This window comes from Andrena cerasifolii, chromosome 7 (genome assembly GCF_050908995.1).
Source record: "Andrena cerasifolii isolate SP2316 chromosome 7, iyAndCera1_principal, whole genome shotgun sequence".
NCBI classification, from domain to species: Eukaryota; Metazoa; Arthropoda; class Insecta; order Hymenoptera; family Andrenidae; genus Andrena; species Andrena cerasifolii.
The window spans coordinates 5,707,847-5,724,015 of NC_135124.1; the positions used below are offsets into that span (position 1 = coordinate 5,707,847).

At 38.3% G+C, this 16,169-nt stretch overlaps 2 protein-coding genes across 3 annotated transcripts in view; one reads left to right on the plus strand and one right to left on the minus strand.

The window, feature by feature from the left end:
• Cep290 (Centrosomal protein 290kDa) overlaps positions 1-16,169 on the minus strand; it is a 158,208-nt gene that overhangs the window by 75,056 nt on the left and 66,983 nt on the right. The window lies entirely within an intron of this gene.
• The window catches only part of Cysu (peroxidase homolog), a 45,127-nt gene continuing 43,895 nt past the window's right edge, over positions 14,938-16,169 (plus strand). For both annotated transcript variants that reach the window (XM_076816732.1, XM_076816733.1), the window contains exon 1: positions 14,938-15,323. In XM_076816732.1, the coding sequence (XP_076672847.1) occupies positions 15,316-15,323 (8 nt within the window). In that variant the 5' untranslated portion in view covers positions 14,938-15,315. The remainder of the gene's footprint in view (positions 15,324-16,169) is intronic.

The window sequence follows — 16,169 nt, forward strand, 5'->3', positions numbered from 1 at the left end:
CTATCCTGAAAATGATTGGATATAGGAAAACATTTTTCAGACAAATACGAAGTTATTGAATTTATAGGTAAACAGAATTTAAAAAAAACCTTAAAAGAACAACAACAAGTATTTTTCTTTCGCTCTAAATTTGCACACATACTGACAATTAATATGAAAGAATTTTTAGTTAGATGTTTCAATTACATTACCCCCTTCAGGCGATAATAAATCGTCACTTTATAAAGTACAGGGTTTGCAGCTGCAACGTCAGCGTCTCGTAGCGCAAATGAAATCAGACTAATTGCAGAATGTTGATCATGTCTGAAGCAGCTGATGTGGAATTTTCAGCGAAGAGTTTCACGCACGAGGAGAAACAATTTCTTATCATTAGCTGTGTCGTAAAATTCCAGGGCTGTTATAAATTTTCAATTATGTTTATTGCTTGCCGCGCTGGTAAAAGGTACTCCGACGTCGCTGAAGCAACACCTGCATCAGCAACACCTTTGCATGTACGTCGAAGCACTAAAAACAACAGCGAAATTACCACTTGTGAAATTCAGAACACCTGATGTTCGCGCTGAGTATTTTACCCTGTTGTAACAAGAACCAGCGCTCCATCGATCGGTTCAAGCAATTTTGCCACAATGTTGCTAGGGACTGCAATAACTGCCTATCGAGTAAATATTAAGAAAGGTCGAGCTAATAAGGACGATAAACATGATCGTCTATGAACCCCCGAGTCGCTTTAAGCAAACAATAGTTAACCGTCTGAGGGGGATGAATGCATCATTCTTTGCAAAACAAGCTTTGTAATAATTTTCGTAATTTTACTTCTTCATGAATTCTTACGACGTCGACTTCAAATTAAATAATAATTCAACGCCCCGCGTGATTGATTGACAATGAGATATAAAAGAAACTGCGAGTATTTAATGAGAAATATTATTTTAGAAGTATGTGTAGTAAAATAGAAAATTTATTGCATACCAGATCATCAGTCAGGAAATTAAGTTAATTATGCATGTCTCACAAACATTGCATACGACTGGGTAGGTTACATAAGTGGGTAGGGTGATATTTATTGTTTGGAACAGTTTGATTAAATGAACGAGGAAAAACTTAATGGTTTAATGTTGTGTAACTTGTTACGAACGCAAGTAATTTTCGTGTCACGATGCAACTGCACAGGGGAGTTACAGTGTGTGTATTTTTTTAACGGAGGCACCCATATCATTTATTTACGCCAGTTACGTTTTTAAATCATTCTACCCGCAGAATAATACGAATTTAATAGTTTTCACGGAAACCCAAAGCATTGTGCATAATACTACGTATGTGCGAATAGTAAAACTAAAAATTTGCAGGCATTCGTAGCGTTGCGTTCCGTAATTATAATATTTCCACTTATTTTATAGAATAATATAAAAATACAATTTAAGGAAACTTAGACGAAATACAGGTTAATAGATTTTAGAGCTAGACTATGATGTCGAGACTGTTCGGAACAAGAGTGTTTTGAAAGAGATATTGCGTGTTATATATAGGTGGTTTCGGTGGCTCAGAAAGTGGGGGTGGAAAGGGATGAGGCATAGAGATCAATTACAAGGATGAGCAATAAGGGACGGATGAAATCACAGGGAAAGGAATTTAGGATATTTGATATTGCTATCTGTAGAAATAAACGAATGACTGAAACTAGAGAAAAATAAATTTAAGTGGCGCTGGTATGCAACAGTAGTGTATCACCATCAAAATTGAAGTACAAGAAAAGAATTATTTTTTAGTCACTGCAGCACTACAACGTTTAAGCAAACTGTTAAACTGTATACAGCAATGAAAGATGTTTGTAAAGGAGCCTGAGCTGTGAAATGTAAATCCACAAACACTAAAAACTAGAAAATAAAAAATATATAAAAAAAAAATTTATGTTAAACGATTTTATTAAAAATGTAGTAAAAACTAAATTAAAATGCACTAAAAAGTAAAAAATAATTCTTTTCTTGCACTTCAATTTTGATGGTGTTAATATCACTTTTAATAAAATCGTTTAACATAATTTTTTTTATATATATTTTTTATTGTTTCTTTACGTTCGATACTCAAACATTGAATAAAATATTATTTATGTTAAAATTCCATATGGGTGTGTTCAGCTTTGCTCCTTACTGTACATTATTTACTCCTTAATCCCATTACCGTGGCAGTATATCTTGTGATGATTTTTTATATTTTCTGTCATTTTCTTTTTATCAAATTGTCAGTTGCTCAAGGGATAAGAGAACGTGATAAGTATACGGTGCAGGTGCAAGCAAGGTGCCCAGCCACCGCACAGTGTTTCGCGTATATGGGCGTTCGGGACAAAACTCATAGCTTCTGTACTAATCAGTTTTCGACTTAAGTACCCTAATACTTTTTTAAAGACAATATAAAGATGCATCGATAGGTGTACCAAAAATATGCTGTTCCATTTAAAAAAATGAGGTGATCTTGATTTTTTATCGATTAAAAAAGTTTTTTTATTAATTTTTACTTTTGTAATTTGTTGTCAACTGAATACTTACTTACTTTTGTTGGAAATTTTTTTTCATCAGTTTCGCAGAAATTATCTTTATTCAAGGCTGAAATGACGAATAAAAAAATTATCTTTATTCGAGGCTGAAATGACGAATAAAAAAATTATCTTTATTCGAGGCTGAAATGACGAATAAAAAAATTATCTTTATTCGAGGCTGAAATGACGAATAAAAAAATTATCTTTATTCGAGGCTGAAATGACGAATAAAAAAATTATCTTTATTCGAGGCTGAAATGACGAATAAAAAAATTATCTTTATTCGAGGCTGAAATGACGAATAAAAAAATTATCTTTATTCGAGGCTGAAATGACGAATAAAGATAAAGTAACTTTTATTCTATCCCTTATTTAAATAATTTTTCATTTAATTAATACCCAACTCTGATTTGTGTGTTGTGTGTGAAGGAATAGAGAGAATGGTTTGATGTCGGGTGCAATGGAAATAAAACTGTTAGCCTGATATTCCTATCAGGCTATCAGCGGCTTTAGCTCGTCCAAGCTGACTACGTAACAAGGTTGATCGTGAAATCACATCTGTCGGTGCGTTTAACTACCTGCCAATATTTCGTTCCATTAATTTATCGCTGGCTGCAGCGAACTGGGCATTAATTTACGTAAACCAAGTTCCACGACTCCGTTACAAAAGACAAATTACCATCGCACTTTTCACGTGTATCGTTACACCTGCGATAAATGCGGGGCCACGAAAGGATGCGCCGCGTTAAGACCAACTCTTTCCTCCTCCGTTCTCTTTTATCTGGAATCGAGCTGAGCGGTACCATCCATTCCCGTTGCTTGGTTCATTTGGTACGGTGCCTTATTTCCCTTTTCTGTTTCGTTTCGCCGCGCGTGTGCGCGCGTGTGTTACGAGAAGAGAACGATGCCAGTGATAGTTAGCGTTCCGGTGTGCGGCCCGCCCAAGGAAATCTGGTGCGTGAGCTTAACAACGCGCGGAGGTTCTCTGACCTCGTGACACCACGAGTCGCTTTCGAGGATCGCGAGTGCGCGGAGAAAGTGCACGTTCTTTCGATTCTCATCAGCCGAAATCACGATCGCATGCACAAGCAACGCTGACCACCGAAACGAGACTAGGTTCACGTAACCAGCCGCTATCGGCTCCGTCTCGTACAAATTGCACGCTATTAGCGTCCTCGGCACGCACTCCTCCCGGAGGCCAGAAATCGCGCGCCCGATTAGAATGGTAACGATCGGCGATTTATCGGTGATCTGCCTGTTGCATCTAATTAATTTCTAATGGCTAGCGAGACAGGTATTCACGCGGGGGATTTAACGCGAGAAATGAAAACTGGATGGGGTATAATCGTGTCGTACACTGTCGCGTTACGTTGCCGTGGTGTCTTTTAATGGAGCAATTTGTACGGGACGAGAAAATGGCCAATCTGGACTACAAGTAGAAAGTTGAAGTGCTTGATCGATCTGGGATCGTGGAGACATTTTCGTTGCCGATACACGGCAGACACGACTACTTCGGTGTCCTGGTTTGAAGGTTGCAGCCCGGTGCGGACATGCGGTTAACTTATTTTGTACTTCGTGTACTTCGAGCTTCTGTCGTATCTCAGTGGTAATCATTAATTCGTAAATGTTGCTCTGTCATGCAGGGAAGTTTGATGATTCGAGCTTCGAGAGGATGCTTCTTGCGTGGTACATAGTACGCGAAGTATCAGATCTTTCGCAGTTTCAATATGCTGTGATAATTCGTGAATTGTACAGAAATGAAATTCCTATTTCGCCAGTACTCCAACTCAGTTCCAGATCTAAGGTCGCGTGACGAATTGACGCTTCTTTGGACTATAGCGAAACCTCCGCACTTGCCGGAAGAGGGCGTTTCTACCGGATCCTACTGTCTCGCAAGTTTTCACTCAACCACTGATTTCAATAGTGACTTGGTAAAAACAGGAGGACTCAGGTCCTTAAGGGGAGGTTCCGGTCTAGAGCCCCAAAAAATAGGTGATATTTAGGAATTAATTAAAGGAAAACTACTATATATAATTTAATGCGACTTTTTGCATTGTATTAAGGATGTCTTAAGCTACAGAGGTATATTTTTTGTTTTATAATTAATCATTGCAGACCGCACTGGGGAGTCGTTAAAGTCAAGGCGTCAAAAAATTCATCCAAATCGGTGGGACCTGTATCTCCAAGAGTTATTATCCGATTCGACTGAAACTTTTTTTATTTCGAAGAATATACTTCTGGCTAGGGAAGAAACCAGAAAAAAATACGAAATTACATTTTTTAAGAAAATGACACGGCCGGATTTTGGTAGCGCACAAACAATGACCCAAATCCGCCGACTTCTTAATTTTTCTATAAAAATCTCGAACTTTTACCGACCATATCAGAGGTTTACGCCGAAATGGCACATGTTCTACACATCCTGTAATTTTTTCCAGGTCGATCTGAACCTCCATTCGTTCACAATCAGGAACAAAATGAAAAGAAGAAATATTCGCGAAAAACGCGTTTAAAGTTTCTTTTAGCTGCCAAATCTACAATTTTGCGAATCTTACTACAATCCAAGCGGCGTTTTATTCAGAAAAGATAGTACTTTCGAAAGGTGCAATAAAAAAGTCGACTTTTCAACTGCCTAGTCCCCTTGAAGCAAGAAAACGCTGCTACCAATACGCTCAACTATCCGCTTATCCTCCAGAGCTCGTGGACTCCAGTTCCTCCACCGTTCAGCTACCCGCATGCGTAGAGCTGACATTTCCCAAGCAAGTGCATATCGAGAAAATGGCTGCGACCGTTACGTAACAAACAGGTACGCCGAATTATGAGTCGCCGCGTCAAACTTCACGACCCGCTTTACATCCATACATTGCGCGCCAGAGGGACAGAGGGGTGCGCGTGGAACGCGCCTTGCAGCGGTTTTGTCAGTCGACCGTCGCCCATTAGCCGCGGGAACTTGCGGTTTGTAGAAATCCTTTAATTGTTCCGCACGGCTATTTCGTCTAAGATCCGCCAACGTTGCGTCAAAGTGAAAATATTAGACCCGTTTACATATACGTGGCGGTTCTTTTCTCGACATTTCTGGAACGTTCGCTCCAAACACAGACCAAAAAACTGTTAGGGCAAATGCTCGGCTCTGCAGAGGCGCACGGAGCCGCGTTCTCCACTCACATGTTTGGATCGAAAAACGCGGCTTTTTCAAAGCATTTACGTAGCCAAACCAACCTCTCACTTTTGACACGTCAGTGTTTGTATTTTTAAAATTTTTTTCGTACCAGTTTACTGTTTTATTTTATCGTTTCGCGTTTACACTGACGAAAGGTAAATAGGGCCTGGCTACGACGCGAACTTCGCGATGTCGGCTGGCGCGTTGTGTGAAACTTTCCAACTCGGTGGATATATCACGCCGCACTCCAAAACCTGTGACTTTTCATTCGCGGTGACGCATTTTGGATTGTACTCGAAAGCCACGCATGGACTACTCGGCGGGGATACCCTGTTGCGCATATCTCTGCGTGTGGATGTACAACAGGCCGACAAATAAATCGCGGATTTTTGATACTGCAAAGGTCGCGTATTATTAAACGCCGATGATGAATTTCAGGAAAAAGTTACATCAGCGTTGCGTAGAAAGGAATAAACGCCGTGCGTTCCTGGCCGTTGGTCGCCGTACCTGTTTTCTTGCGAATAATACGATTAAAACGAACACCCTTTTGAAAGGCGACAACCATATTTTATATTCCGTCCAAGTTTCTGCGCGCTCGTAATTCGCAAGACTGAAGAATTCTTTATTCGAATGTTGGGTTACTTTTAATTGAAACGAACGCGTTCGACCAGCGACTTTTCTATGCTTTCAAGGTGTATGGAAGAAATTAGAATATCGTTGCAGATTCGTAGATACTTAAATGCAAGTCTAACTTATCGTATGGCATGCAGGGCCAGCGACTCTGTTTTATTTTAGTACATATAGGGTTTCCCTTTTCTCAGGATCAACCTGAATATTTCTGCTGTCTTCGATGATATGCAATGAAGAAGAATGTACAGCATTTATTTCGAGGGGACAAATATTGATGAGAGTGAGATTTTTTGTATTGGGTTAAATTTATATTTGACTATAATTTTGTTTTTGGCTTTTAGTTCAATAAGGTTTTTAATATTTTATTTTTTCTTTGAAATTAGATTGATTGTGGTTTGTATTATTATTTTGAAGTGAGGGTTGGGATTAATGCGATTGATTTCAGGTTACTATTTTATATTTTATACATTATTTTTTTCTTTACCATTGCTTATTTTTATGATGTATGTTGTTTACGCTTTTAATAGTACAATGATGTTGACTTTAGAGATTTCGAATATATATGTTAATAATTATATTTATATTCATATATATATGGGGTTTTTATTAAAGATTTCTATATATATGTTTCATGGATGACTTTTAAAGGCTCATGCGGAGTTGACATACAATTGTTTAGTGCCACAATTTTGGAAACGTCGATATAGTGAAATTTATGTTTAGTATTATATGACCTTCCCAGCTGCCGAAAAACTTTTTTGCAATATCAACGATTTGTCCCAATTTTTTATGTTAAATTTTTATCATCTTTCACTTGAGTTTTAAAAAAAGTACCAGAAAGTATCTTCGTGATTTTTTGTATATTAATTCAGGGAACATTATACTTTATATTAACGTCAATTTCACCTGCCCGAATTTGCCCGAAACGGGAAAAATAGCCGAAGTCATTAAGACGTTCACCGCTCAGGCGCGTGCTGCGCCCGGCGCGTAGCGTATAAAATACTTGATAGTAGATGATTCTAATTATTGCGAATCGTCAGACACAAACCCATACACATGTTCCGAGTCCGATTCTGATTTAATATGACAAACAAATTTTGTTCATTTCATTATTATTTACATTGTTATTTAATTTTTTTATTAAAGTTTTCATTTTTACGTTATTTTTTATGTTTTACGTACTACGTAATGAAAATTACAAACCAAATACAAGAGAAATTTTGAATGTGTACGAAGTTATGACATTTGTCTCCCAAATCCATATATGTAAAACGACCGCAACGGTTTTCAGGTATTTCTGCGAAACTGATAAAAAAAAATTCCAACAAAAGTGAGTCAGTGTTCAGTTGACAACAAATTACAAAAGTAAAAATTAATAAAAAAACTTTTTTAATCGATAAAAAATCAAGATCACCTCATTTTTTTTAATGGAACAGCATATTTTTTGTACACCCATCGATGCGTCTTTATATTCTCTTTAAAAAAGTATTAGGGTACTTAAGTCGAAAACTGATTAGTACAGAAGCTATGAGTTTTGTCCCGAACGCCCAAATACGCGAAACACTGTGCGGTGGCTGGGCACCTTGCTTGCACCTGCACCGTATACTTATCACGTTCTCGTATTCCTTGTGCAACGGGATTTATATTGTTTGCACAATCAATTTCGCGGACGAAAATAAACGGAACAGTAGTGTCGAAACTGTTTCCCATAAATCAATGATTACCACCCTTCACAGCGATTTTCACGTTCGTCCGAGGCGAAACGAAAAGCAGAGAAACCGTTGCGCATGTAACTCTGTATCAAAAGATTGGTTATCCCTCCCCTCCCCCCCCACAACCCTCTCCGAAGTGGCCGGGGGAACGGGAGAATGTAATGTCTCGAGAAGATCTACGATATAATTACATCGTATATTGCATTTTTCTATCACGTGATTCCGCGTTGCGTTAAAACTGAAATCTAGCGTGCGATCAGGCGACTTTTACTTTCCGAAGCCGACTTCGGAAGATCGATTCGCACCGATTTCTCGTCTAATTGATCACATGCTTCCACTGCGCTTCCATTTGAGTGATTGCATAAATATATATATTTATATATACTTTTTTGTGCATATTTATTTTTTTGAAGTCGATTTTAAATTTATATATATATATATATAATAAATTATTAATATAAGATATTAAATTTATATATATATAATAATATATATATATAAAAATTTAAAATCGACTTCAAAAAAATAAATATGCACAAAAAAGTAAAAAATAACGTTTCCCTTATTTAATCTACGACTTATTTAATCTACGATACATATATATATATATATATTAAAATAATAATAATTAGATGACAGTAGTCTTTATTATTAACCAGAACTAGCAAAATATTGGGCCAATATTGATGCAGTGTAGTATAGGATCATCGGGGCATCATCCTCTTTCGAATAAAAAAAAGATTATCAAAATCGGTCCATATGCTGAGCAGTTATGCGGGGAAACACATAAACGCGCAGAGACGAACGACTTAATGCAAACAAATATTGGAAATGTCTTTTACAACTAATGGCGCGTCACACGCAAGCGTACTGTGTGAGTGATAAGAAACGATCACGTGAGTTCAAGCTACGAGAGCCATTCACCGCCGATAAAACGGAAAATCTGGATGCAATAACTGTTTCCGCCACCAGCTTAGCAACGGAGAAATGGAAATCACAAGGAAGTGCAGATTACATGGAATTATTTCGTAACCACTGTAGAAGTCTAGATGCTAGGGTGTGAGTTTGAATTACATAAAAATGTTTCCAAATATCTAGATGCAAAGTGTGGTCTGTTTAAGGGGACTTTCCGGTCTAGAGCCCCAAAAAATAGGTGATCTTTAGGAATTAATTAAAGGAACACTACTATATATAATTTAATGCGACTTCTTGCATTATATTAAGGATGTCTTAAATTATAGAAATATATTTTTTGTTTTATAATTAATCATTGCAGACGGCACTGGGGAGTCGTTAAAGTCAAGGCGTCAAAAAATTGATTCAAATCGGTTGGACCTGTATCTCCAAAAGTTATTATCCGATTCGACTGAAACTTTTTTTATTTTGAAGAATATACTTCTGGCTAGGGGGGGGGCAGAAAAAATACAAAATTACATTTTTTTTAGAAAATAACGACACTTGAAATTTGAAATCACTTTTTCCCTATAGTTTTCATCCTTTCAACGCCTTTGAAAATTATAAATTTTCAATTTTTGTATTTTTTTCTGGTTCCCCTCCTAGCCAGAAGTATATTCTTCAAAATAAAAAAAGTTTCAGTCGAATCGGATAATAACTTTTGGAAATACAGGTCCCAACGTTTTGAGAACACTGTTTCGAGAAAAACGCGTTTAAAATTTTACGTGAGTGCCCAGTGGGCGGTTGTCACCCATGCATTTGCCGCTACTCAAATGCCTATAACTATAACGAATTTCAAAAAATCCTTTTAAACGCGAATTCCTAAAAAATGCCTAAACATTCGAAAAATGAAATAAAAAAAATTTACTCTTAAACCAGATGGTCCTCTTAAGTGAACTACATGGGAAACGCAAGTAGTACTCACCCTACAGTTATAAATAATATTAATTATCATCTTTAGATTTACTTATGGTTGGTGGATCATCTCTACAAAAATGAAGAAAAATTTAAAAAAATAATTTCGAGAGGTTCGTGCCCCGGTGTTAATAAACGGAAGCACCAATGAATTGCGATTAAAACAAAGAGCTTGGTTACTAAAAATTGCTTTCACATACAACATTATTATTTTTTGTACTATAATACTAACCAGAAGGCTTATTTTGCATTGACCTGTTACGATTAATAAACATTGGACGAATAAACGAAGAAAATGCTGTTAAGAGTAATACACCTGTTTCTCAAATGACTTTAATATATCCCATTTGACATTTCTGTACTAGGATCCTTTGTTTATAATGTGAATACAATAACAGTAGCTAATGCTGTCATACAACTCAAGAAATGTCACGGATACTGAAAAAAAATAATAAATAAAATAGTTAAAAACCGACAAATATTTTTATTCAACCCAAACCTAATAATTCTTTGTTAATATCATAAGTATTTACATTAAAAAAAAACTCTAAAGTAATATAATATTATTAATTCAATGCTACACATTTCATACCAGCAATTGTAGTCCTTATGCTTATTTCCAAACTGATTACCTACACTAGAAGCAATTTTTTTTCCTTCAATTAAAATACACGATGACAACAGAAGTATTGTTAATATACCTAACGTGTTAAATGAAATAACAACTATGACACTGGAGGGTTATTATGCATTGCGTACCATTTTATTTATCACCTTCTTGTACCCTCGACATCTCAAGGATATGACCCATAAGTCGAATCATCCTTCGCTTATCGATATCTCGTCGAAACCGTTAGCAGCATCCCTAAATAGGCCTGCTTGATAGAAACAATATTTGCTGTGCTTTCGTTTCTGCGATTTGATCGATCGTAACTGCTATTCACAGGTCGACGATAAACGCTGTTTACGATTTGTACTTGTCACTTCACTTTCTACGACTCGCAATCAACATCTAATGCACACCCACTTAGTTACGAAGTTCAGAGTGAAACCCACAGCGATCCTTCGATTAATCAAGCTTTTTATGCGCCACGATCTGAATCAAAGCTAATCCAGCGATATCCCTTACGTCATTGAGATCGATACGTTAATACGTGAGTATCTTAAAAAAATTTCGTAATACAACAACTGACAAGAGTCGAATTTACTCACGCTCCACATGAATAATTTGGAATGATCTGGTTTGTTAGATAATACTTTCCTTTCCGATAAAGGCTGCATAAAATTAAAAAAAAATTAAGTTTCACTTCATCAGTAGATATGTTGTTTACAGCTCGCTTGAAAGTTTGAGGAATTTGAAGTTTCGACTGATACTAAATTGCCAAACATTTATTAAAGAATATTCTTTATATTGCTATATAATAGGGTTGATTAATATTGATTGGATAACGTTGAATTAATCGTAAAAGTTGCAGCCATTATCCTCGTCAACTTTTATTCACATGTAAGTAAAATCTAAGATCAGTCATTTACCTTGCAGTGATGATCTACTAAATAATCAATCCTGAATCACCAGTTGCACGAGTACATTAAGTTTACGTAAATATTTTGCCACGTGGATCTGAAGCCATTATTAAATTTATAAAAAATACATTGCGAAAATTTTCTCCAACTATCTTCTAAAGATTTATATGTATGTGCAGTAACACGAAAACGTATACAGGCTGTTTCACCTAACTTTATCACCTGAAATATTTCTGCTACACCTATTCAGAATTTTTTCATAAAAATTTTTCCTACCAGCCACTTTGTGTTTTTAAATGGAATGCTGTATTTTATTTCTCGATGCCCGATGGCCACTTTAAAGACGAATTCAAAGACCTACAACGAGAAGTCCTTCGAGGTAACTAAAGCTCTTTAAAAAAATAAAGTTTCATCTCATCAACTCCACCCAACAGAATAAATCTATTGTTACCAAACACCGGCCCCCTCAAAACTATGCAACTTTTGTAGGAAACATTTTTAGGAAACTTTAAATAGAGCAGAAATATTTCAGGTGATATAGTTAGGTGAAACACCCTGTATACACACGTATATTGAATCATGGACTTCAAGGATATTAGGTCTCCGTAAGAACCACGCAGCACACGTCAATTTTGCTTATTATTGCTATTAACTGTTTCCACTAGAACTGGGAATTCAGGGTTAAGCCTCAAAGTAGAGAATGTTTCGTAACACATAATTCGATATCGTATGCTCTACTGTGCACTGCCAAACTCGTGCAACGTGTCTTTCACGTACACGTCATCGTTGTAATTTGTACTGCATCAACAAAAGTGTTCACGACACACATTCGCAAATTAAGCCTGGCATTGTCAACGATAAAAACTCCATATGGTATCCACACCTGCTGTAAATTTCTCTGATTATGTGCAGGTCAAAAGAGAATGTTGACTCAAGGTATTTTGCATTTGGTTTACAGTGTGAAGTATTAAGAGCAGATTCCTAACAAGGTATTCTTAAATTCGAACACGTACCGAAAATATAGCCGCTGAAACGAGCCACTCTTTGAAGTAGGTTTCACACTTTAATCCACGATTTTCTCAATTTTTTTTGTGGTACCAAAATCAACTTATCAAATTGTTTTCTGTTGCAGAACGTCATTTTGAAAGATTTCGATTTGTAATTTTTATTCTGCTACCACACCTCATCATACCCATACAGAACACTAATTTATTTGAAATTGTTATTTCAGGTGAAGCGGAATGTATGAAGTGACTATATGCGCATTTTTGGAAAGAAGAAAATGTGAAAGTAGAGTAACTATATTCTACAACCTTATATAAAAATCTCAATTTATTCGCGGTAATACATTTCCGGCAAAAAATTCTTGAAAGACACCTTCTTTTTCTGAACGTGAATTCGATTATCGAAGTGACAGATTAAAAGGAACAAAAATTAAGCTAAACTTCTGAGACCCGTACCACAATATCAGAATCTGTGTGACTATCAACGCGTCTTAATCGTACACTTGATACTTGACAACCAAACGTTATCAGCCTGTGCAATCAGAAATCAGAGCGCGCAAGTACGAAGAGCACAGTGAAAGAGTGCGCACGGCAGGCTAATTAGGTATTCGATGATACCTGAACGTCGCGGCAGCGTTAATCGACTAGACACGCCCGACAAATCTGATTTAATTAAATTACATAATCAATTACAATATTCTGTTCACTCTTCAAATTCTCACGACTTTCGTAGCCTTACGCAATGAAGTTTAAGAGCTGCGTATTGCTTACGTAATGAAAATTGAATGCCCATTTAATAGCATACAGTTCACTCGTAAAAGGCGTTTATCACTTTCGGTTCGACATTGTTCTTATTTTGGAAGGTTCTCGTGGCGTGCTCAATTTTTTGTCACTGTGCGAAACATACTCTCGCACGTTTTCTTTAAATCCAGAGTACCGTGGCTGAAGGCGAGGGAATAAGTACACTTAATTCCGCCTCTACACGATTTTGATTTAACACGGTCCAGAAAAAAATTAAATTGTCTTTTCGCACGATTTGTTTTGATGTAGAACTGTCTGATAAATGTGCCTTTTTAAAAATTACCACTTAAGAAGAAATATTCCTACTCATTTTGCTAGGAAATTGTTCTCACCAGGAGAGTATTTTAGGTGTCCGCCTCCGATCATTTTGATTTTTCGATATGTTACAGAGGACAGAAAAATAAGAAACACGTGTTTTTTTGTTTTTCCCCGTTTTCATATTTGGGGGGTGAAAACTGCGTTCAAAGTTAGGGTTGAAAAATCATTTTTGCGGATTTTTGAAAATCTGGCGAGTCAGTTATATTTCGCATTCAAAGACATAAAATTCGTCCATTCACACTATTCCCCTATTTCTAATAGTTCTCGAGATATTCCACAAAAACGATTTTTCAACCCTAACTTCGAACGCGCGGCGCCGGCAGTGGCGAAGTCAACGGCGGCACGCGTTTTGCCAAACTATTTCGCTTCTGTATTCAAAACAAACCGCGACTTACCACTTCTGTTTATGCTTTCCGAAGGAAAAATGTCTGCTGCATCGCGTGGAGTAGTCAGATTTTCTTCTACACCTTTCGTTTTGGAAATAAATTCAAAGATATCTGCAAAAATGTATTCGGGAGGGTTCACAGAATAATCTGACGAAAGAAACAACCGAATAACTATTATTGTATCGCCACTAAAGATGTTCAAACTTGAAAATTTGCAGTTATTTTCAAAATCGAATTTCTCAAAAACTGAGGGTGACGATGACAAACGGTTTGCGGATTCTTTTTTCATCGCACAAAAACCTACAAGAAACAGCTATTGAATCTTACAAATCCGAAGAAAGTCAAATTCTGTCGAACTTTATTACCAACCTACTGGACTACCTTATCCCTCCGCCTGACCATATACATTCGTACCATGTCGTTTCACCACACAGCCTCCACGTTCTAAAACCAACACCTAGTTCCACCACTCGCTACCTTACGCCCAAAGGTACTTCCTACGTCCCCTGCCTCGGTAGCCGGGGCCTTCCCCGCGACCAAGTGCCGGAGGAACTCCTGGCGAAACGTGGCCACCCGATATTTCGGTACCCGCGGCGATTAATCGGGTGGCGACTTTCGGCGTTACGTGTTTCGGCAAGTCCGGAGACACAATCGATGCCTGGAATCGAGGGCAGCAGCCGGCGGCTCGTTTAGAGAAAGGAAAGTAAAACGTAGACGGGAGTCTACGCCTCCTCCTCCACCTCCTCCTTCTCCTCTTCTCCCCCTTTTCCTCTTCTTTGCCCGTTGACTCCCCGCGTGTTCTCTCTTACCTGGCGGTTGTTAGCTCGAAGGTAAGGTAACTTACTTTCCCTTTCCCCTGGCGGGCCGGCTTGCCGCGCTTTTGGGGAGCTTTCCACCACCAGCTGGACCCCGCCGGTAGCCCCCTCGATAAAGAACATATACAGCACCAGAGACAGGACACCAGCTTACCGCATAATACGAGACACACGGTCAGTAAGTCTCTAACCAACAATCACCTAACACCAGCCACCGAGTCAGTGGTCACTGACTACGCTGGACAGCCGAGCCAGCAGAAGTGGCCGACCACTGCACGACCCCCTCGTCGTTTCGGTCTGGGGATAGTGGTGAACCGAGCAGGTGCACGTTCCCGAGTCGTTCGTCGAACATCGTCATCTTTCCTGCACGTCTCCACTTCGCCCCCTCGAGCTGACAGATATTCATACTGCGCTTCCCTGGCCCGTGGTTCCCGAAGAAAGTGCGTCGAAAGTGTTTCTCGCGCCGTTCGATAACGACGACCGATCCTCGGCCAGCTTTTCCCGCCGATCCCCTTCGTTGGAACGCTCCGAAGGCCAGGCAACGTGGAGCGCGCCACAGCAGAATGCACGGGTGAGTTACCGTTGCGGGGACTAAGATAACGAATCGCTGGCCCGATGTCGCCGAAGCGAAGCTGGTCGCGTGGGCGATGGATTGTGTCGTTTGCAACGGGGGATCGAATTGATTTCCTCGGGCCTCGTTGCTTTGCAGCGTCGATCTGATACAGCAGGGAATCGAAAGTAATTGTTTCAGGTGCAAAATAGTGCGGGGGAATTTAGAAAGTCGCGAAACGAGGGTTCTTTTTCTGCGTGGGAAATGGATTAGATAGATTCGGAGGGGTTTATTTATAAGCGGGAGTGGCTGTTGCAACATTCGGAAAATTTTGGTTTAAATTTACGGCCTGTGATGTTATCACAGATGACGGTCCAATTATGCCGGGGGTTCGTTATATTTTCGGTTCAATAATCGCTTCCACGCATTTGTAACTAGAGGAAACAGGCCGAGCCGTTACGGCCTGTCCGCCGATGATATAAGAACGGGTTGTTGAACAAGGTCCTTCTGGTTTGCAACTTCAACTTTACTTGAATGTAACTGTGGATGGCATAACGACTTTGAGGTGAAAGGAATTGCATTTTGTTAAAATTCATTTGTCGTTGCTCGAAAGTGCGCCTCTCCCTTTTTATAATTAATGAATTGTTTGAATTGAATGACACCTGCTATGCGGTGATTTCATTGTTAAAGCTCTTCCTCATCAGAGAATGAGATTCAAATGTATAAATTAGGAGACTTTTCACACGAGATACTGTTGTAGCTCGTGATTCTAATCTGGGATACATTCAGAGTGCAGAGATAGCAGTAATTTAAAAAATGTGTGAATTTGGTTAAAATAATAATCACGAACCAGGAAAGTGTCTCGTC